The 22,810-nt window shown below is 43.7% G+C and overlaps 2 protein-coding genes across 3 annotated transcripts; one reads left to right on the forward strand and one right to left on the reverse strand.

Annotated features, from left to right (window-relative positions):
- Positions 1-545: 545 nt before the first annotated feature.
- Positions 546-6,891, reverse strand: TIGD7 (tigger transposable element derived 7). The gene is made up of 3 exons (XM_059898021.1): positions 6,495-6,891; positions 2,897-3,754; positions 546-2,332 (listed from the first exon to the last, which is right to left on the reverse strand). The coding sequence occupies exon 3, from the start codon at positions 2,329-2,331 to the stop codon at positions 682-684; it is 1,650 nt and encodes a 549-aa protein (XP_059754004.1). The 5' UTR covers position 2,332; positions 2,897-3,754; positions 6,495-6,891; the 3' UTR covers positions 546-681.
- Positions 6,892-6,975: 84 nt separating this feature from the next.
- On the forward strand, positions 6,976-21,158 carry LOC132348498 (zinc finger protein 75D-like). Of its 2 annotated transcripts, none has more exons than XM_059896047.1 (9): positions 6,976-7,751; positions 8,893-9,411; positions 10,944-11,139; positions 11,774-11,931; positions 12,209-12,335; positions 14,093-14,244; positions 14,535-14,661; positions 16,359-16,469; positions 16,649-21,158. In XM_059896047.1, exons 1-9 carry the CDS (start codon positions 7,518-7,520, stop codon positions 17,329-17,331), a joined length of 2,307 nt encoding a protein of 768 aa, XP_059752030.1. In that variant the 5' UTR covers positions 6,976-7,517; the 3' UTR covers positions 17,332-21,158. The 2 variants fall into 2 exon arrangements, with proteins under 2 accessions (XP_059752030.1, XP_059752031.1); XM_059896048.1 differs by having other exon boundaries at positions 16,652-21,158.
- Positions 21,159-22,810: the final 1,652 nt, after the last annotated feature.

A 22,810-nucleotide genomic window follows, 5' to 3' on the forward strand; every position in this document is an offset into this window, starting at 1 on the left:
TTGATGATGGCCATTCTGACCAGTGTGAGGTGATACCTCATTGTAGTTCACAAATGCTAATTTTATAAGTAACAAAAATGTTAAGACAATAAGATATAAAATTGTATTTACAATGTAACTTACCTATTTTTTAAAATACATGAAAATATACCAAAGTGTTAAGTGAGCCTATCATCAGTTGATAGAATTTGGGTGCTTTTTATCTTTCTTATATATCTTTTTTATAATCAGCATATGTTACTTCCACAATAAGGAGAAAACAAACACTAAACAGGTGGTAACTCATTTACAAGAGCAGAGTATGTCATACCATTAAATTGAAAACCAAGTCTGTCCTTATCTTCTTAAATAACTAGTCAGCATATATATAGCTTCTTTGTTATATGCTGCGAATACATTTAGACTTTAATGCTTTCCCCACATCCATTCCACCTTAGATAATCTGGGACAATAGTTCCTCATTATTCAAGTCCTTGTCTAAAATAGAAAAAAATATAGATTAATGAACATATTGATACATCAAAAAGCCCCAAATTTATTACTTTCAAATCGTGTATTTTATAAACAATATAAATCGGCATTGCTGTGCTAAGTGAGGTCAGTTGATAAAAACAATGACAGTTCACAACAAGTCTAGTTCATGTATCATTACATAACTGCAGAAATCTTTAAACACAATATCTAATTACTACAACCAGAAGTTGAAGGCATATTGAAGGAATCCTTAATATTATGAGGCCTACGTTTCAAAAAGCTACCAATTCTAGAATGGATTCTACTCTGGAACTGCTTCTTGATTATTTCTTGTTGCATCTCTTTCAGTGTAAAATGGAACCTTTGAAACTCAGGTGTCGCATCAACAAAGTCAAGAAGGTAGTCCAAACTCTTTCTTACAGCAGATAACTTAAATTCAGCAGTCTGCTCCTCAGCTCCCGCTTTTTGAACAACTTCCTTTGTAATTCCACCTTTTGTTTTCAGGGGGCTGCCCTTTTCTTCTTCATCCCCATTTAACCACACCCTATCGTCATCCAGCTTGGTTTCCAACTCCCCACATTTCTCAAGAATTTCTCTATAATCCCCATCTTCTAAGCCTTGAAGATCATATTCAGGTTCCTTTTTGTAAAGAAGATTTTCCCATGCATTTGCTATGGTTATTTGTTTTACTTCATCCCAACTCTTTGCCCAGTTAAAAATTGCACTTTTTATGTTGTAGATTTTAATCTTGGAAACTCCTTTTTCTCCTTTATCTTGCTCATCATCACTTTCTTCAAAAATTACAAGACTCTCCTCAAGTTGCTTCCACCTATAAAGTCGTTTGCAGCTCAAGATAACACCCTGATTCATTGGTTGAATCAAGGTTGAAGTGTCATGGGGAAAGAACATGCATTTTATTCGACCATCCTCACTGGTTAGTGATTCAGTGGAAGGGTGAACTGGAGAATTGTCCAGAAGTAACAAGGCCCTGACATCCTCCTCATGGAATCTTAGAACATTAACTTGAAAGTGCTTGACCTCAGGAACAAAGTTTTGAAAAAACCATTCTGAAAACGATTCTCTGGTGAACCAAACATCTTTACTAGGTTTGTATATCACAGGTAATGTACATGTGTCCTCTTTTACACTTCTGGGCAGCTTTGATTTTCCAATAATGATTGACTTTAACTTATGAGTACCATCTGCATTTGCACATAAAAGAGCAGACAATTGTTCTTTGTTTATTTTCCTCCCTGGCAGGCAGATATCTTTTCTGCTTGCCTGAGTATTTTCTGGCATTGACTTCCAAAAGAGGTCAGTCTCATCCCCACTGTACAGCTGAGCAAGACACAGTTTCTCCTCTTTGATAAGCATGGACAGTTTTTGTCGAAACGGCTCAACATTTTCTGAAGCTGAACGTAGGACTTGTTCCCCACATGCTTTTCGGTTCCCAATTGCATGCCTATTTCGAAATCTAAAAAGCCAACCAGTGCTAGCTTTGAAGTCTGTTCGCCCAAAACACTGTGCAAATCTCTCGGCAGCAGCCTGAAGCTCCACGCCTCTCACAGGGACACCAGCTGAGCGTTTCTGTTGGTACCACATGTAGACTGCGTCATCCACGTCACCATATTTGGCTCCTGTTGTTCTCTTTCTCTTCTCAGCCCCTACTAATGGCATGTCCTGCTTCAGTACAAAGTCCAAAATCAATTTCTTGTTCTTTTTAATGTCATAAAATGTTGATTTACTGATTCCAAATTCATCCATTACACTTTTAAGAGATCGTCCCGCTTCAATCCTACTTAGAACCTTCATTTTCTCCTCCAAATTCAGTGTTGTATATTTCCCTCTCTTATTCATACTGAATTTGGTTTCAGGCAATCAACAGGGGTAAAAAGGAAAAAGCATTACTGAATTGGAAAAAAAAAATTAAAAATGAAACAACTCCCCATCCCCCCAACTAACACAACGCCCCCCAGAAGGCATAGGAATTTATACTGAAGGGTAATGGGCTAAAAAGGATAAGGGCTCATGATTGAAGTGCTAGTCTAGCAGTAAAGGTCTGAACTCGGAAAGTTGCCACTGCAAGGTCCAGTCTAGTTGTTGCTCCTGCAAGACATGGATGGTCAGTCTTCAGAACCCCCCTTCTGAACGCTTTTTCTTCTCTCCCTTGACAGATGCAGCAGCACCAGTCAGGAATAACAGGAATGCCTGCATATTCTCCCTAACTGAATACAGGAAAAGACACAAAAGGAAGAGAGGAGGTGAGACGTGCTCACAAGAGGGACAGACTCAGGTAAGATAAATCTCAATAAAAAGTGGTGCTTCACAAGGGAGTGTGAAAGCCTTAAAGGCAAGGACAGAATAATATTGTGTAACAGAGATGCAGTGTGGCTTCTCCTCTTCCAAAACAAGCTGATTTTACCTCACTGCCAGAAAGGAAAACGGTGCTCATATTGCTCTGCATCTGGTGTTCACTGGGCAGCAGTCCATCCACCTGGATAAATACTCCAAGCTACCCTGACAGTGGGATGTCTAGAGAGTTGGAATTCGGGAACAGTTGTATCTTTCGGTGAAGAAGGAAGTTAGTAGGTTCTGTTGTCCATATGAATGAAATTCAACTTTTACTGCATTCAATACAGCATTCTCAAAGACTAAGCTTTAACTTGAGTGTTTCTTATGTTTACCAAGGTAATCTGTAAGTATATAAATAATGTATTTGTTACTGGCACTTTTCCACTCTCAGATCTTCTTCCTTGTGTAAATCTGGTGTATTCTCAAGTGTTATTTTCCACTGAACTGTTCCATATTTGGGATATTATCAAGTTTCAGAATCATGGCAATTCTTAGAGATGAGTCCAAGTTTTATAAAAATTTTACAGTAGTTAAAAAAGTATTAAAAAGATCTGTCCTTGTGATTGTTTTCCTAAATTTACACTTAGTGTTAAGTAACATACTTTGTATATTTGAGACTTTATCTGATTTCTCTTCATTATAGATTTTACTTAATTTGACCTAAGACTCAATTTTTCCATTGCTTGAAGAAATTTTGAAGGTTTCTCTATTGGTGATTCTGATCACTTGTTTCCCATAAGTCCTTCTGTTGGCAAACTCTTCTATAGCTCTTTGCCCTCAAATATTCCTTTCAAGTCCTCCTGGTGCCACCCAGTGCCACTCCATGTCTGTAGAAATGTCCTACTCTAGATTAATTTCATGGTTCTCATTCCAGATATACAACCTCATGGGAAGTAACAAAAACTGCCACTTTTATCCATTCCAGGTGCTATGAAGAAAGAAAAGTATGTCAGAGAAATGAGAAAAATGGTATTTCAGTTATTTTTCCTCTCCTTTAGGGCAGAGCCCGACTGACTTTCATTCATTTCTCAACTACACAGAATTCTCAAAAGCCTCTCACCTAGAAACCCAGAAGGGTCCAGGCCATTAGTTTTCCTCTAACATTTGTTGCAAGAAATGTCAACTGCTTTACAGAGTACTAAGAGGATCATGAAAGTACGATAGTTAATAGGGTATAGAGCCAATGACAGGCTAGGATCAAGCAACCTTCTAAAAGAGGCAGCTCTAACTAAGGCAATTACTATTATAAATGGAAAAAGGAAAGAGAAAGTGTTTGTTTGTTAGCCAGTAGCAGCACCATTAAAGCAGCCAGTCACCCAGCAAAACCATTCAGCCCACTATGGCAGTTGTGTGGTATCTCAAAATAAACTGCATGTGTTTGCTTTCATTGCTTTCCAGCTGGACATTCATTATTTCTCAAACTGTGCCCAGGCAGGGAAAGGTGAAATCAAAAGGAAAGACTCAGGGGACCTTTGTGGGCTCCACAGCAAGGGTAAGGAACTATGGCACCAAACTTTAAATGATGACAATCATCAGTGACCCTCATTCACAATTCACCATTTTGTGCCTTGCTTCCTCTTCTTCCTTTCATAGGGTCTCTTTTCCCACTTTCTTCTCCCCTTGTTCACTAACCAGCTCCCTACCTATGTTATGAATCAGGCCTGCCAATTCACGGGCACCGCTGGCAGAACCCCATTTATTCAGTTCAAGTTCCAATTATATGCTCAGCCTTGGTCCAGATGATGAGGATCTCAATGCTAAGAGCTTTACTGCCCACTGGTTCTGACTGGAAGCAGTAGTTACTTTTTTTTTTTGTATCACATATAATTCTTTATTCCTGCATAGTCTAATTTTTATTTTTATTTATTTGTTTTTAACATCTTTATTGGAGTATAATTGCTTTACAATGGTGTGTTAGTTTCTGCTTTATAACAAAGTGAATTAGCTATACATATACATATATCCCCATATCTCTTCCCTCTTGTGTCTCCCTCCCACCCTCCCTATCCCACCCCTCTAGGTGATCACAAAGCACCAAGCTGATCTCCCTTCTCCCTGTGCTATGCACTGCTTCCCACTAGCTATCTATTTTACATTTGGTAGTTTATATAAGTCCATGCCACTCTCTCACTTCATCCTAGCTTACCCTTCCCCCTACCCGTGTCCTCAAGTCCATTCTCTACGTCTTTATTCCTGTCCTGCCCGTAGGTTCTTCAGAACCATTGCTTTTTTTTTTTAGATTCCATATATATGTGTTAGCATACGGTATTTGTTTTTCTCTTTCTGACTTACTTCACTCTGTATGACAGACTCTAGGTCCATCCACCTCACTACAAATAACTCAATTTCGTTTCTTTTTATGGCTGAGTAATATTCCATGGGATATATGTGCCACATCTTCTTTATCCATTCATCTGTCGATGGACACTTAGGTTGTGGAAGCAGTAGTTACTTTTGAAGAAACTAAGTCCCAACATGAGATTCTAAGAAAATGAACCTGCTTTGAAATATATTCAAGCGACTTAGGCAGATGCTTTTTTTTTTTTTTGGCTGCGCTGCACAGCTTGCGGGATCTTAGTTCCCCAGCCAGGGACAGAACCGGTGCCCCCTGAAGTGGAAGCACAGAGCCCTAATCACTGGACCGCCAGGGAATTCCCGTCAGATGCTTATTATTATCACCTCTGCTTAATCCTTTTCTCCCCCTCAAAAAGGATCAAGATCTATGCCTCAGAGGAGTGTAACACCAGTCTACCTAAAAGCAAAAATAGCATAATGACCTGGTAATGGTCTTCCATTTTTGTTCCCACCTTAAACTCAGCTCCAGATGAACTGCCCTGGAAAGAAGCTCCCTCAAAAACCCTCAAATGATGTTCTTTATTTACTTTATTAAATGCAATCTCTTCACTTCTATTCCAAGCGCTCCATAGTAGATCCACAAGAACTTATTTTCTAACTCTAACTCTTTCTCTAAATGTACCCGAATTACATTTAGTAAAAAAAAGTACTACAGATTTTCTCACTTGCTTATCTCTGAAGCTTTCAAGGCTTTGCTCTTACCTTACCCTCTGCCTGGAATGTGGCCCCACTCCCTGCTGCAGGCAAATCCCTCAAGGATTTTTATAATTTTCCCCAACCCCAAAATCGACTTTCATTTCCTTGGAATTCCCACGGCGTTCAGCTTATGTCTTACCCTTTCCTACCTTGTGTTGCTGATATTTGTGAAATTGCCTCAGTCCTTTCACCAGGTCCCTTGAATCAAAGGCTCTGTCCTATCGAATCTGTAACACTGGCTACACATAGTAGACTTAATAAATAATCCCTTGACTAGTATAGGCTGACACTATGAAAATACTGACAACTGGAAATATTGGAGGCCAACAACCGAAATACTCAGATTCTTATAAATATGATTCAGTTAATATTTATGGAATGCCTACCTTACCCAGGCAACTCTACCAGACACTATAGGACAAGATGAAAAGAAGGTTCCCATGCTCCAGGGAGCACGCTGTGGTGGAAAAAGCAGAAGACAGGACAAAGGGGCCCTAAATTCCACTGGAGGACCTGCCACTGGTGAATTATGTGACCTCGATCAAGTCACTCCTTAGCTCTCAATTCTCTGTCAAGGAGATCTACAAAAGGAACCTATTTCACAAGTAAAAACCTACCTCACAAGAAAAAACAGAATCGTGTGTGCACGCACAGCCCAGAAATGAGTACACACTCCTGAGGGGCCGTCGATCCTGACCGGGACAAAACGGCCTCCTACTGTAGGAGGCTGCGACAAGGCCCTGGCCGGCAGCTCGGGCACGGCCGGCTGAGCCGCGGTAAGGTCGGGCGCCCAGCGCACGGAAGGGAACGGTGACCCTCAGGGCGGGGCCCGGGTAACCAGGCTCCGCCGGCAGCCCGAACACGACACAGGAACGACCTGGACGCACGCGCCCCACAGAGCTGGGACGCGAGACGGCGACACAAGGGCGCCAAGCCGCGCGCAGGGCCCTCTAGGCTGGGCGGGCCTGGAGACTCGGTGGACTTAACTCTTTCTTGCCGCCAGGGCTGAACCCGGGCAGGAGGCCGGTCGCCCAGCGCGGCCTGGAGCGGCGGTGCTCACGGACCCAGCCGGGGCTGAGCGGGTCCTCCCCGGAAGCGCGTCACTTCTGCCTCCGGTTGGAGCGCGGGTCGCCGCGCAGGGAGGATTTCAGGTGGGGTAGGGGGGCCGGGTGGGTCTAAATAGTGCCCGGCCTGCGCTCCCAAACCCCGGGGCCTGGGGGGCCCGCCCCTGAGTGGCGCGTGGCGGGGAGCTGTCCTCCTTAGAGCGGTGGCCGGGCCGGCGGCGACTTGTGGTAGAGCCCCGGGAAGAGGTAGCGGCCTCCACGAAGCCAAGCCGTCCGAGGTAACCTAGAAGTGGCTTCCGCTTCGGCGCCGGCTCCGGAGCCCCCGAGAGACGCCGGCCGCTGCTCGGGGCCGCTGCACAGCGGCCGGTGGTGTTTCCGAGCCGGGCGACAGGACTGTCTGGGGCGAGGCCCGCCGTCAGGCTCGTGAGGCCGCTCTCTCCAAAGTTTGTGCGGGCGGCGCCCGGGGCCGCGCGGCGGGAGCCCGCTCGGACACTGCCCGCAGGCACAGTGCTCGCGGGCGCGCCAGGGCGGTCGTGTCCACTTTCCCGCCTCCGCCGGCGTTTCCTTTACTGGCTGATGTTACTGCGGGAGAAACGGGCGGTCCAGCCTCAGTCAGATCAGCTTCCTCTGATGCAAAAGCCTGGGAAGTGTCCCCAGCACCTCAGAGTCATCGGGGGCCAGCCGTCTGTGAACATCGTGGCTTCCTGGGCAGAATTTCGGTGTCCTTTCTGCTGGATCACCTCAGGGAAAGTGAGCCTCACGAAGCTCTCCTCAGCCTCGCTTAGAGGTCTAAATGAGCCCTGGAGAAAGGTAGCAGCTGAATGTAATCATCACCAACTAACATGCTGTCCTTTTTTTCCAATTGACATTTGGATAAACATTTTGTGAACAAGGATCAGCTGTAATTTTTCCTAGGTCAAGTAACGAGAAGTTAGAAATACAGGTATAGGACTTCCCTCGTGGCACAGTGGTTGGGAATCAGCCTGCCAATGCAGGGGACACAGTTCTAGCCCTTGTCCGGGAGGATCCCACGTGCGGCGGAGCAGCTAAGCCCATGGGCCACAACTGCTGAGCCTGCGCTCTGGGGCCCGCGAGCCACAACTACTGAACCCACGAGCCACAACTACTGAAGCCGGAGCGCCTAGAGCCTATGCTCCACAATGGGGCGTGGCCCCAGTCGTTGCAACTAGAGAAAGCCCATGCGCAGCAGCGAAGATCCAACACAACCATACATACATACATACATAAATACATACATACATAAATAAGTGAATTTGGAAAGGAAAGAAAAATTATACAGGTATACATCTTCTGCATGGTGCTCTTTATATGTCTTGCAAAGAAATGCCAAGACAAATGTAGAGCAACTAGTTACTTAATTGGGGGATGCTTTTGAGAAGAATAAGTCTCCATTTTTCTGAATTACTTTTCTTCTACTCTGGTCTCATTGTTTCAGCTCTCCTGCCAGTTTTCACACAATGGAAAGGAGCACCTCAAATGGTCCAGGAAGTGAAGGCTTCCATCTTCCCAAAAGGATAAAGGTCATAGAAGTTGTACCCTCTTACTGAAGACAGACTAGGACGATATGTTGAAATTTAAGAGAAACTCAGAATATTCTCCTGATCTTTCCTTTACAAGGAGAGGATGGCATAGGAAGTGCATCAATTAAATCTTTGGATAATCCCCAAACTCCTTGGAGCCAGTGGGTACTAGTTTTTTCACCCACCAACCTTTCCTGATTTTTTTTTTTTTTTTAAGGCAAAGTGATTTATTGGCATTTGTCTTTAATAAGCTGTGCTGTATTCCGTTGAATAATAGAAAGAAAAGGAGAGAAACAAGGGCCTGGCAGTAGATTTTTAAAGTTCATGTTTCTCTCATAATAAGTAACAAGTAGTAAAGTTCATGTGACTTTCTTACTGACATGCACTTTTTTCTGCCCTCAATGCCTTAGGAAGAAGATCCTTTTATTGATTTTGTTCCAGACCAGACTGGGCCTCAGTTGTCAGAGGTAGTGCTGGAGGTGTGTCCAGTACAGGAGCAGAATTGTTCCTCAAGAAGAATGATGACCATAGATCTGAAGGTGGCTGAGTACTTGAACCCTCAGATCAGGACTCGGTGGGAGACCAAGGGACCTGTGACAGGGAGCTCCAGTCAGCATAAGAAATATGCCCCCCAAACGGACAGTCTCAGTCCTGAGAGGTCTCACCAGCATTTCCGGAGCTTCCTCTATCATGAAGCAGCTGGACCCCGGGAGGCTGTTGACCAGCTTCTGGAATTATGCCGTCGGTGGCTGAGGCCAGAGATTCATTCAAAAGAGCAGATCTTGGAACTTGTGGTGCTAGAGCAGTTCCTGTCCATTCTGCCCAGGGACACCCAGACCTGCATAAAGAAGCACCATCTACAGAGCATCGAGGAGGCTGTGGTCCTGGTAGAACACTTGCAGAGGGAATCTGGTCAAATGAGGAATGGGGTGAGAAGAAAGATTCCTGTTGTGTACAGTGAAATAGGGTGATGGTGGATGTACTGGGGCAATTGAGAAATAAAGTGAAATAGGTAACTTCTGTTGTCCCTTTAGGACATGTAAAGCAGGATGCGAAAGCACAGATCCACAGCCATAGTCAGTGCATACGATTCAGAAATCCTGAGAGAGGCTTCCCTGGCCTTAGGGAGAGAGTTGCTTTTGGCCCTCTTTGGAGCCAGGGTGTGTTGAGGGTAATGAGCCTAGTCTGGCTTGGCGAAGGAGATGGGCCTCAAGTTCTTAGAAACAAACAAAAGACAATAAGGAGTTGGAGAGGACGGTACAGATCCAAAAAAGGAGTAATTCTCAGAGACCGAAGGAGAGTGAAGATACGAAAGAGAGGGAGAAACCAAACAACAAGAGGAAGACTGCCCAGGAAGAGAAAAAGTAGAGAGGAAACAGGGAAAGAAAGATTTGGAAATCCCAACAGAGTAGCTGAGAGAAGAAAGAGCGTGAGGGATAGTGTCCTCTGTACCGTAGACAAGGGCCTCCACTGCCCCTCCCTCAGTGGTTGTTCCTTGGCTGTGCTGTGAGCGGGGATCCAGGGCATGCCCTTGGGCAGATGGCGGCATACCAGCTGGCTTCACAGGCCTGCTCAGAATACCGGGAGGGCACACGTTTTGTGTCAAAATCATTTGAGGATAAATGGGAGCCCTGACCCTCTTTTTTTTTTTTTTTTAATTTACTTTTGGCAGCATCGGGTCTTCCTTGCTGTGTGCAGGCTTTCTCTAGTTGCGGCGAGCAGGAGCTACTCTTCGTTGCGGTGCGCAGGCTTCTCATTGCGGTAGCTTCTCATGTTGCGGAGCATGGGCTTTAGGCGCGTGGGCTTCAGTAGTTGTGGCTCTTGGGCTCTAGAGCCCAGGCTCAGTAGTTGTGGCGCACGGGCTTCGTTGCTCTCTGGCATGTGGGATCTTCCTGGACCAGGGCTCAAATCCGTGTCCCCTGCATTGGCAGGCGGATTCTTACCACTGCGCCATCAGGGAAACCCAGAGCCCTGGCTCTTTCCTCCCACTTTTTTCTCCATTTCATCCCAATCCTCTGTGAGACTCTTCCCTGCCCATGTGGAAAATATGGTTGACAGGACAACTTTTAAATTCAATTCCTTAATCTTTTGAGAGAGTTAGAGGACAGGAAACCACTAAGGCAAGAATCTAAGTTGGGAGAGAAAGTCTGTCAAGGCAGCATGAGAACAGGTGGCCTGTGCAACCCTGTTAGTGGTCTGAGCTGGGCTGGATGCAGAGGGTGGGGGCTGCTGTCTGGGAGGGCTGGCAGTAACCACACCTTTTTTCCTCTTCTGCCAATTTTCCTATATTTTGTGTATAGTTCTTGTGGAAAATTGGTGGTCCCGTATCTCTTTTAAGTCTCTGTGACATTTCCTTTAGTGTCTCCTTCCCACAGTTTGCACTCTGCTTTTTCCTCTCTCTCCCACCAACTCCCAAACCAAAAGTAAGTTCCATGGTAACAAGGATGGGCATTATTTCTAGGTTGCAGACCATGAGCTGGGAAAGGAGGCAGTGCTCTTGGGAGAAACAGCAGAGGCCCTAGGCTTCAAGCTGAAGCCAGCAGATGCCCAGCAAGTGGGCATGTCCCAGGATGAAGAATTTTGGAATACACACCAGAGTCTACAAGAGCTGCTGATCAGGAATACCCACAAAGAAACTGAGCCTGTATGTGAGAGGGGTAAGGAGCTTCACGTTACTTTCCTTCTCCTGGGAGCTGCGATAGTAATTTGTTAAGCCAGAATGTTGTTACCACTCTCTTGCTTGCCCTGTGGATCTACTAATGCAGCCACGTTAGCAATTAGGATGCCCCCCAGGTTATGGTAGAGCAGACCAGGTGTGGGTGAAGGTGGGGATTGGCCTAAGATACAGAAATCTCCAAACCACAGAACCCTGGTAATAACACTGGGAACTCAGTTTTTTAGAAAAGTGGAGAGGGTCGAGCCCACCTTGTCCTCATAAAATACAGAAGGAATTGGGATCAGAAATGGGTTGTCAGTGGCGGAATGTGAAGAAAATTGTGTACCAGGAAAGAAGTAATAAATGATTAAAATCTCCTACTGTATACTGGAGTCCCTGAGTACGTCATTTTCAAATATGTTTAAGCTTTGTCTAACTCTGAACAATTTGTGTCATGAGAGGAAAATAAAAAGGGTTTTTCCTTTTGTTAATTTTGCTCATGAAAACTGGGGAATCTGTTTAGAGGCTGGTAGATACTTGGTTCTCATTAACAAGGAGAAGGCCATTTCTGGGCACCATACACTTGTAAAGGTGTCTCATCAATACTGAAAAACTCAAGGTCTTCTGTATTTTAGAAATGAGCCTAAGATATTCAGAAACAGAAGCGAGAGAGATTTCCTGTGGCTCTCCTTCACCCACAGCGGTGTCTGCTCACCGGATCCTAGCCTTTCCTGAGCAGACAAACACCAAAGACTGGACAGTGGCACCTGAGCTCATCTTGCCTGAGTCCCAGGTGAGCTGTGCTTTCCAGCTTTTTAGGGCTGCCTTTCCCTGCTGCCCTTGACCCGCGCTCCCCAGCAGGTGTTCAGAGCTGTTAGTCCAGATGTTCCCCAGGATTTGGGGCACTTGTTTGTTGATCCCTTGCCTCCTTCCTTTCTGCCTTCTCACTTTTTAAAAATCAAATGCTGTTAGTTCCTTTTGTGACTGGCTTACCATGCAGTTGATGGCTCAGAAGGTTGGGCTCCTTTTGAAGTGGCAAGTACTGAGCTAAAGCCCATTTTCTTCTCTAGAGCTTGTTGACATTTGAAGAAGTGGCCATGTATTTTTCCCAAGAAGAATGGGAGTTACTGGATCCTACTCAGAAGGCCCTCTACAATGATGTAATGCAAGAAAACTATGAGACTGTCATCTCTCTAGGTAAAGGTTCTCCCCTTCCCTTTGCATAGGAGTGGAGTAATCTGTCCTGTTGTTGGCATACTGAGAATGCACCCCTGTGAGAGAGTCTCTGTTCTAGTAGCTGACTGGTTCTCAACTAGATGGTGTAGGCAGGGAAAAGGTATATCCAGATCACCAGGGAGCTTTTTCCCAGTGCACATGATCATTCCTTATCCTAAATCTTGATCCTTCCTGCCTTCTTTCCCTCCAAATTGCTCTTCTCTTAACTTTCCCATCTCCACAAAGGACACCGCCATTCACCCAATATTTTAGCCCAGAAAACTTGGTCATCCTTTACACCGATCTTATCGTACCCCAGTAGTACTACTGCATCACTAGTCCTCTTGGCTCCACCTTCACCGTGTAGCCTGAGTCCAACCAAGTCTCAGCCTGCTGTGCTTTAGCATCGTGGTGTAAGCCAGCGGCATCTCTAACAAGGTCCACCTCAGTACTTTCTATCTGGCACCCCCTGCCACCATTCCTCCCCTCCCGCAGGCTGTTTTCCGCAGAGCACAGCCAGAATCTTTTAAAAACTGGATCATATCAGGACATTTCTCTGCATCAAAACCTTACTGTGACTTTTCACACATTCAGAATGAATCCAAACTCCTTGTAGAGGCACCCAGGACCCCCCAAGTTCTGGCCCCTCCTCACCTTCCTGCCCTCATCTCCTGCCACTCCTGCCCTGCTCAGTCCTCTTTAGCCACACTGGTCTTCTTGCTGTTTCTTTTTTTTTTTAATATATAAATTTATTTATTTATTTATTTATTTTATTTTGGCTGTGTTGGGTCTTCATTGCTGCATGCAGGCTTTCTCTAGTTGCTGCGAGCAGGGGCTACTCTTCGCTGCAGCGCGTGGGCTTCTCATTGCGGTGGCTTCTCGTTGCGGAGCACGGGCTCTAGGGCCGCGGGCTTCAGTAGTTGTGGCGCATGGGCTCAGTAGTTGTGGCTCGCAGGCTCTAGAGCACAGGCTCAGTAGTTGTGGCGCATGGGCTTAGTTGCTCCATGGCATGTCGGATCTTCCTGAACCAGAGCTCAAACCCATGTCCCCTGCATTGGCAGGTGGATTCTTTTTTTTTTTTTTTAAAGGAACTCCTTTATTTATTTATTTATTTATTTATGGCTGTTGGGTCTTCGTTTCTGTGCAAGGGCTTTCTCTAGTTGCGGCAAGTGGGGGCCACTCTTCATTGCGGTGCGCGGGCCTCTCACTATCGCGGCCTCTCTTGTAGCGGAGCACAGGCTCCAGACGCGCAGGCTCAGTAGTTGTGGCTCACGGGCCTAGTTGCTCCGCGGCATGTGGGATCTTCCCAGACCAGGGCTTGAACCCGTGTCCCCTGCATTGGCAGGCAGATTCTCAACCACTGCGCCACCAGGGAAGCCCGGCAGGGGGATTCTTAACCACTGCGCTACCAGGGAAACCCTTCTTGCTGTTTCTTGAACTCACCAAGCTCATTTCTACCTTTGCATTTCCTTTACTTGGCACACTGGACTCAGTACTACATTTTCCAACACCTCTAATTTTTGTCCAACTCAGGAGAATTCATGTCATGTAAGGAAAAAACAAGACTTCCTTTTATTGACTTCACTCATGAAAACTGAAGAGAGTCAACTGGGAAACCCATCTTAGGGGCTAGTAGATGCTTGATTCTTGTTTGAAATGAGATAGCCACTTCTAGGTACCACATAACACTTGTAAAGTGTTCCATTTCTACTGAAAGATCAGGATCTTCTATGTTTCAGAACTGAGCCTAGGATGTTCAAAGACAGAAGGGAGAGAAATTTCCTCTCACTCTTCCACAGCAGTGCCTGCTCACCAGATCCTGGCCTTTCCTGAGCAGACAAATGCCAAAGACTGGACAGTGGCACCTGAGCTCGTCTTGCCTGAGTCCCAGGTGAGCTGTGCTTTCCAGCTTCTTAGGGCTACCTCTCCCTGCTGCCCTTGACCCACACTGCCCAGCAGGTGCACAGAGGTGTGTTAACCCAGATGATCCCACTCAAGAACTGGGCACCTCCCAGGCTATTTGCTGATCCCTTGCCTACTTCCTTTCTGCCTTCCCACTTAAAAAAAATTCATGTGCTGTTAGTTCCTTTAGTGACTGGCTTACCATGCAGTTGATGGCTCAGAAGGTTGGGCTACTTCTGTAGTGGCAAGTACTGAGCTAAAGCCCATTCTCTTCTTTAGAGCTTGTTGACATTTGAAGAAGTGGCCATGTATTTTTCCAAGGAAGAATGGGAGTTACTGGATCCCACTCAGAAGGCCCTCTACAATGATGTAATGCAAGAAAACTATGAGACTGTCATCTCTCTAGGTAAAGATTCTCCCCTTCCGTTTGCATAGGAGTGGACTAATCTATCCTGTTGTTGGCGTACTGAGAATGCACCCCTGTGAGGGAGTCTCTGTTCTAGTAGCTGACTGGTTCTCAACTAGATGGTGTAGGCAGGGAAAAGATCACCAGGGAGCTTTTTCCAAGTACACATTCCTTACACTATTTGGAATTCTTGATCTCTTCTTCCCTCCAAACTTGCCCTTACATCTTGCCCTTATCATCTCCGTAAAAGGAATACCCACTCATCCACTTGCTCAGAGCAAGAAACATCCAGTCATCCTTTACCTTGATCTTGCTGTAATACCCCACTAAGTCTAACACATCACTCTTGGCTCCACCTTCACAGTGTAGCCTGAGTCTGATCATGTCTCAGCTTCTTGTGTTAGCATCCTGGTCTCAGCCAGCAACATCTCTATCAAGGTCCACCTCAGTACTTTCTAACTGGCACCCACTGCCACCACTCCTGCCCTCTCAGTCTGTTTTCTACATGGCAGCCAGAGTCTTTTAAAAACCTGATCAGATCATGACATTTTTTGCTTCAAAACCTTGCAATAACTTCTCATAAGGTTCAGAATAAATCCAAATTCCTTACCAAGGCTCTCAGGACCCTCCAAAATCTGGCCCCTCCTCACCAGCCTGCTGTCATCTCCTGCCTGTCGTGCCCTTGCTCTGGCCTCTTTGTTCACACTGCTCATCTTGCTCTTTCATGGACTTGATGTGCTCATTTCTTTCCCCTTCCCTCTTCCTGGCCCACGTTTCTGCCACATGGTAAAATTCTCATTTTAGGGTTCTGCTCAGATATCACTTTTGAAAAGAGGCTTTTCCTACAGCCTTATCTAAAATATCTTCACAGAAGCAGAATCTTAACTGTTCTCTTACCCTGCTTTAGTTTTCTTCAAAACATTTATCACTTCCTGACATTTTATTTGCTTGTTTATTAATGTTAGATTGTCTCACTCTGCACTAGAAGATAAGCTCTGTGAGATCAGGGGGTTTGGCTTACTCACCACTGTATCCTTAGCACATAGAGGGTGTCTGGTGCACCATAGCCACTCAGCACATATGTATTGAATGACTGAGTGATGAATACTTTCCATACTTGGCAATATGATTTAGAGAAAGTCCACTAAGTAGTTCTGGTCTGTTTCCTCCACCTGGATGTGAACCAGTGAGCTCTGGCAATGGTAGAAATCTTTCCTGGTCCAGTGTCTGGTACCTGAGAGCTAAATTGAAAGTTGCTATAGTATAAGAGGAATCACTTGTGTTTATGATACCCAGCCCACTGACCTTCACATTGACTCCCCTAGACCTGGCCTTATCCAGTATGAGTCTTCCTAAAGACGTAATAGGCCCAGGTATATTTCCTACAGCCTTTGCAGTTTGGTCCTACCTTAGTAGAATACGGGGTATTCTTGGTAGCAGAAGATGGGGATCATGCACTGGATTCCCATGCCCTATATCCTTTTCATTGGTCCAGCTTAGGTTTATTTCTCAGTCTCTACTTTGCATATCCACCCACAAATGAAGTATGTTATGAACCTGATACCAGATATGAGTCTATCCATTTAACCATTTGGTGTTGCAGACTGTTAAAGTATCCTTTGCTCTTCCTGAAATAGTCTGGAATTAGTGGACTATTGTTGTTACCAATCCTTGACCTCAGTTTTTCTATTTCACAGCATTATTTGTGCTCCCCAAACCTAAAGTGATCTCCTGTCTAGAGCAAGGGGAAGAGCCGTGGGTTCAAAGATCCCTGGGGTTCAAGGACAATTCTGGAGAGCTGCCTACCGGTAGGTACACCATCGGAAGAAAGGAAATGTGCCTTAATAGGAACTTTTACAAGGGCTTAATATTTTATAGTTCTGCTTATCTGTTTTTTTAAAAAATTAGTGTTCATCCAATTTTTCTCCTCATTACTGTGGCTTTCTTGCTCTGTCATATAGTTAGCTGTTTCTTATGTTTATTCCAGCAGGGCTAAAGCTCAAAAATGACACTGAAAATCTTCAGCCTCTATGTCTTTCTGACTTAGAAATACAAGCACCAGTAGATATAGCATCAAAAAAGGCCAGATTGAAAGTCCCCCAGAAAACTATGGGCAAAGAAAATCATGGTGATGTGCATAGGGTGGGGAAATGGCACCGAGATTTTCCAGTGAAGAAAAAAAAGAAACTTTCAACCTGGAAACAAGAGCTGCTGAAACTTATGGATCTTCACAAAAAAGAGCGTGCAGGAGAGAAGCCTTTTAAATGCCAGGAATGTGGGAAAAGCTTCAGAGTTAGCTCTGACCTTATTAAGCACCAAAGAATTCACACTGAAGAGAAACCGTATAAATGTCAGCAGTGTGATAAGAGGTTTAGGTGGAGTTCAGATCTTAATAAGCACTTAACAACACACCAAGGAATAAAACCATATAAATGCTCATGGTGTGGGAAAAGCTTCAGTCAAAATACAAATCTCCACACACACCAAAGAACTCACACTGGAGAGAAGCCCTTTACATGTCATGAATGTGGAAAAAAATTCAGTCAAAATTCCCACCTTATTAAACACCGGAGAACTCACACAGGTGAGCAGCCTTATACCTGTAGCACATGCAGGAGAAACTTCAGCAGACGCTCAAGCCTTCTTAGACACCAGAAACTCCACCAGTAAAGGGAAGCTTGTTCAGTGTCCTCAGTCTGAAGAAATTCACCAAGTGGAGCTTGACCTTAAAGTTATGAAAAGTACAAAATTATGAAGCATGAAGAATTTTTCATCAGTGGAATTTTTCATCAGGAAACTTTGGGAAATAAACATGTTTCACAGAAGGAATCAAGGTTGAGTCTGCAGGGAATGTGTTAGTAGTTGTACTACTTGCTGTTTTTACTAAAAACTTTCAGGGAATTCCTTAACAGGAGAGGTGTTCTGAGAACATTCAGAGTAAAGGGGAAAGCTGTTTTGGGATTGTATTTGGCAAAATAGCAAATTGAGCTTCAAATAGTGGATGCAGCCATGAATTCTTCTGTGGTCACAGAGGTGAATATTGTTGGTTTGCATTGATTTCCCCAGCCACTCTTAAACATACATGTTAGAAACATTTGTAGCATGGTGTTCCAAAACAGAAAGCAATAATATGATGTTTAATTGCATACCATTGTCTTCCAGGTTTACCAATTTCAATAATCTCATGGGCAGAAATGAATTCTAATGTAAAATTTTTGAAGAATCAAATTGGATTTTCTTAACTGTCCTATCATCGGGTACTGTTCACAAATTTGGACATTGTTTGAGTTCCTTTTTTAAGTTTTTAGCAAATTCAGCTCTTGAATCCTATTAGAACAGTTTTTACTGTGATGAAATCATATTTACTTCACCAATAGGGAATCTGCCCAGGTGAACTAATCACTATTGTATGCCTCTCTGGTGGTGGATGGAAAAGGGAGAACACCTCTAAAAAGGAGATATTATGGAAACGAGTTGGAATCTTTAGCCATGTAAAGAAGAATTTTCTCGAGTAAAAGAAACTAGACTGTTTACTTAGGTCACAATATCAATAGGATAAAACAGCCATGAAAATGAGCACTTTTCCAAGGTCTAAATGGAAATTAATGGCAATTCAGGATCACCTTCTCAGGTTTTTATCTGTTTGCATTTTAACTTGGCTTTTGTATATCATTAAGAACAAGGAGAGGGTTATATTTGTCTGGGAACTGGAGTGTTTACTGCACCAGGATCCTGTGGGTCACAGGGCATGTTACTCTGGGAATCCAGTGAGCAGGACACCAGTTCCCAAAAGCAAAGATTTGGGAGAGGATGCTGAGTGGTAGGCAAGGACGGACAAATACACATCTATGTTGGTTGACTTACACTGTAACTGTTAAACAGGAAGGGTCATCCTTCTGTCTTCTCCATCGTATCATGTAACAGCCTTAGTGTACATATTTGATAGATTGCTGAAAACCTCTGTAGGCTGTGGATTTTCTTGTAGCTCCACCTTTTATCTACAACAGTGATGCCGGTGTGTTCCTGATAGAGCATCTAGGTGTAATCAGGAAAGGAGTTAAACAAGGAAATAAGGCTCGAAAGAGATCCAGAGGCTTGTTAAGACCCCATAGCTAGTGGGTCTGTTGGCTGTCACTTAGCTGCATCAGTCAGGCCTGAGGGCAGGATTAGTAGGACTCATCTGTATGTTGTCCCTGCCCAGCCAGCCTGGATGACATTGTATCGTATCTATTTCTATTTCTAGCTTGTAAAACATTCCTGTTTCTTGACTGGTTACTGAAACACTCTTAAATCTCCAGTTTCCATATGAAATAGAGATAACACTCAACTCAGGTGTTTTCTGGGGATTAGAGGGGTTGATGAAGGAAAAGCACCTAATGGCCTGGGCAATAGCAGGGTCTCAGTCAGTGTGCGTGTCCTTCCCTTTCCCCTGGTCCCCAGTGGTATGTTGGGTGGACTGACTACATTCAAGGAGCAGATGCATTTGTGGCTGTTGCAGCTCCTTCCAGGAGCTGAGCACTCGTGGTGGTGGTTTGCTCGGTTGATTTGGTCCTTGGCTTCAGTGCTTTATGGTGTAAGTCACCTGAGGTTTTGGTCTGCCGCTGTCAGCAGGATTTCATTTTCTTCTCTAAGATGATCTGTACCAGTATACCAATGTGCTTATTTCTTAAGCTCAGCCAGCTCTGCAGCTCTGGTCTGCATAGATCTTACCCAACAGTCTCAGCCTTACACCCCTGGGACTCTGTTTCTTCTCTCAAGATATACATGTGGATTTCTTGCTGACACTGCATTCATTCATTTAAGTTAATGAGGGCCTATTATGTGCCCAGGTAGTCTCCTAAACTAAGGATATAGTAGTGGACAAGGAGACAAAATGCATATCCTCATGGAGCTTGTATCCTAGTGAACAGTAAGAAGGGAGTGGTTAGACTCTTTTCTCCTTGCAGTTAGACAGGATCCTGAGATAGTTTTGAGCAGTGGGTTGTGCACAGAACTCTCACTTCTCAGCTTAAGCGTTTATTTTTTGGTGCAGGACTCTCTAATGCTGTCTTTTCCTGCCTCAGTCATATAAGCACATACAGAGAGAGGGGTCACAAGTCACAACAGTCTGGAATGCCGAGCCCCCCACATTGGGGAGGGGTATCTGTTCCAGAGGGTCTCCCAGACCTATAATGGATTTTGTAGGGATAAGAAATAAACTTTTGTTGCGTTAAATCACTGCGATGTTGATGCTGTGTGTTTCTGCAGCATAACCTGGCCTGTCTTGTTGGAAATGCTAGAACAGATCCAGCACTTGCTGGATGACATATGTAACCCAGTAGATGTTGATAGTCTTCTTGAAATAGGAGAGATGTGAACCTTAGGATGAAACTAACACCATAGAAGGCAGAGCAGAGTGATAAATACTCAGGTTTTAGAGACACCACTGAGCGGTAGGATCAAGAATCACCTGACACCTAGAATTGACCAGGACTTTTTAGCGACATAAATCTATACGTTTCCTCTTATTGTTGAAACCAGTGTGATTGGGGTTTCTGTTCATTGTAACAGAAATCATTCTAATACATAGAAAAATACCTGATTTAAGATAATATATGTAGGAGAGGAACAATGTTCTTATATATACCTATTTAAAAGCTTTCATTATGGGGCTTCCCTGGTTGCGCAATGGTTAAGAATCCACCTGCCAACGCAGGGGACACGGGTTCAAGCCCTGGTCGGGGAAGATCCCACATGCCACGGAGCAGCTAAGCCTGAGCGCCACAACTACTGAAGCCAACGTGCCTAGAGCCCGTGCTCCGCAACAAGAGAAGCTACCGCAATGACAAGCCTGCACACCAGAACAAAGAGTAGCCCCCGCTCAGTGCAACTAGAGAAAGCCCACGCTCAGCAATAAAGAGTAGCCCCCGCTCGCCACAACTAGAGAAAGCCTGCGAGCAGCAATGCAGCCAAAAATTAATGAATTAATTAATTTAAAAAAAACTTTCATTACAGAAATTATCAACATATTTAAAGTAGAGAAATTAATATGACAAACCCCTATATAGGCTTTAGCAATTTTGCCAACTTTTGTCATTTATCTCCTCCAGTTTTTTTTTTCTGCATCTATTGAGATGATCATATGGTTTTTATTCATCAATTTGATAATATGGTGTATCACATTGATTGATTTGCGTATACTGAACAATTCTTGCGTCCCTGGGATAAATCCCACTTGATCATGGTGTATGATCCTTTCAATGTGTTGTTGGATTCTGTTTGCTAGTATTTTGTTGAGGAGTTTTGCATCTATATTCATCAGTGATATTGGTCTGTAATTTTCTTTTTTTGTAGTATTTTTGTCTGGTTTTGGTATCAGGGTGATGGTGGCCTCATAGAATGAGTTAGGGAGTGTTCCTTCCTCTGCAATTTTTTGGAGGAGTTTGAGAAGGATGGGTGTTAGCTCTTCTCTAAATGTTTGTTAGAATTCACCTGTGAAGCCATCTGGTCCTGGACTTTTGTTGGAAGATTTTAAATCACAGTTTCAATTTCATTACTTGTGATTGGTCTGTTCATATTTTCTATTTCTTCCTGGTTCAGTCTTGGAAGGTTATACCTTTCTAAGAATTTGTCCATTTCTTCCAGGTTGTCCATTTTATTGGCATAGAGTTGCTTGTAGTAGTCTCTTAGGATGCTTTGTATTTCTGTGGTGTCTGTTGTAACTTCTCCTTTTTCATTTCTAATTTTAATGATTTGAGTCCTCTCCCTCTTTTTCTTGATGAGTCTGGCTAATGGTTTATCAATTTTTTTTATCTTCTCAAAGAACCAGCTTTTAGTTTTATTAATCTTTCCTGTTGTTTTCTTTGTTTCTATTTCATTTATTTCTGCTCTGATCTTCATGATTCCTTTCCTTCTACTAACTTTGGGTTTTGTTTGTTCTTCTTTCTCTATTTCCTTTAGGTGTAAGGTTAGATTGTTTATTTGAGATTTTTCTTGTTTCTTGAAATAGGCTTGTATAGCTATAAACTTCCCTCTTAGAACTGCTTATGCTGCATCCCATAGGTTTTGGATCGTCGTGTTTTCATTGTCATTTGTCTCTAGGTATTTTTTGATTTCCTCTTTGATTTCTTCAGTGATCTCTTGGTTATTTAGTAACATATTGTTTAGCCTCCATGTGTTTGTGTTTTTTACGTTTTTTTCCCTGTAATTCATTTCTAATCTCATAGCGCTGTTGTCAGAAAAGATGCTTAATATGATTTCAATTTTCTTAAATTTACTGAGGCCTGATTTGTGACCCAAGATGTGATCTATCCTGGAGAGTGTTCCATGTGCGCTTGAGAAGAAAGTGTAATCTGCTGTTTTTGGATGGAATGTCCTATAAATATCAATTAAATCTGTTTGGTCTATTGTGTCATTTAAAGCTTCTGTTTCCGTAGTTATTTTCATTTTGGATGATCTGTCCATTGGTGTAAGTGAGGTGTTAACGTCCCCCAGTATTACTGTGTTACTGTCGATTTCCTCTTTTATAGCTGTTAGTAGTTGCCTTATGTATTGAGGTGCTCCTGTGTTGGGTGCATATATATTTATAATTGTTATATCTTCTTCTTGGATTGATCCCTTGATCATTATGTAGTGTCCTTCCTTGTCTCTTGTAACATTCTTTATTTTAAAGTCTATTTTATCTGATATGAGTATTGCTACTCCAGCTTTCTTTTGATTTCCATTTGCATGGAATATCTTTTTCCATTCCCTCACTTTCAGTCTGTATGTGTCCCTAGGTCTGAAGTGGGTCTCTCGTAGACAGCATATATATGGGTCTTGTTTTTCTATCCATTCAGCAAGACTGTTTCTTTAGGTTGGAGCATTTAATCCATACATGTTTAAGGTAATTATCGATATGTATGTTCCTATCACCATTTTCTTAATTGTTGTGGATTTGTTTTTGTAGGTCCTTTTCTTCTCTTGTGTTTCCCACTTAGAGAAGTTGCTTTAGCATTTGTTGTAGAGCTGGTTTGGTGGTGCTGAATTCTCTTAGCTTTTGCTTGTCTGTAAAGGTTTTGATTTCTCCATTGAATCTGAATGAGATCCTTGTCAGGTAGAGTAATCTTGGTTGTAGGTTCTTCCCTTTCATCACTTTAAGTATATCATGCCACTGCCTTCTGGCTTGTAG

Source organism: Balaenoptera ricei, chromosome 15 (assembly GCF_028023285.1).
Source record: "Balaenoptera ricei isolate mBalRic1 chromosome 15, mBalRic1.hap2, whole genome shotgun sequence".
NCBI classification, from domain to species: domain Eukaryota; kingdom Metazoa; phylum Chordata; class Mammalia; order Artiodactyla; family Balaenopteridae; genus Balaenoptera; species Balaenoptera ricei.

Excerpts from the sequence above, each read along its gene's own strand:
- TIGD7 (XM_059898021.1), bottom strand. The coding sequence starts at position 2,331 with ATGAATAAGAGAGGGAAATATACAACACTGAATTTGGAGGAGAAAATG.
- LOC132348498 (XM_059896047.1), top strand. The coding sequence starts at position 7,518 with ATGTTACTGCGGGAGAAACGGGCGGTCCAGCCTCAGTCAGATCAGCTT. Across the intron at positions 11,140-11,773 it reads TGAGCCTGTATGTGAGAGGG|AAATGAGCCTAAGATATTCA; the intron begins GTAAGGAGCTTC and ends TCTGTATTTTAG. Across the intron at positions 12,336-14,092 it reads TGAGACTGTCATCTCTCTAG|AACTGAGCCTAGGATGTTCA; the intron begins GTAAAGGTTCTC and ends TCTATGTTTCAG.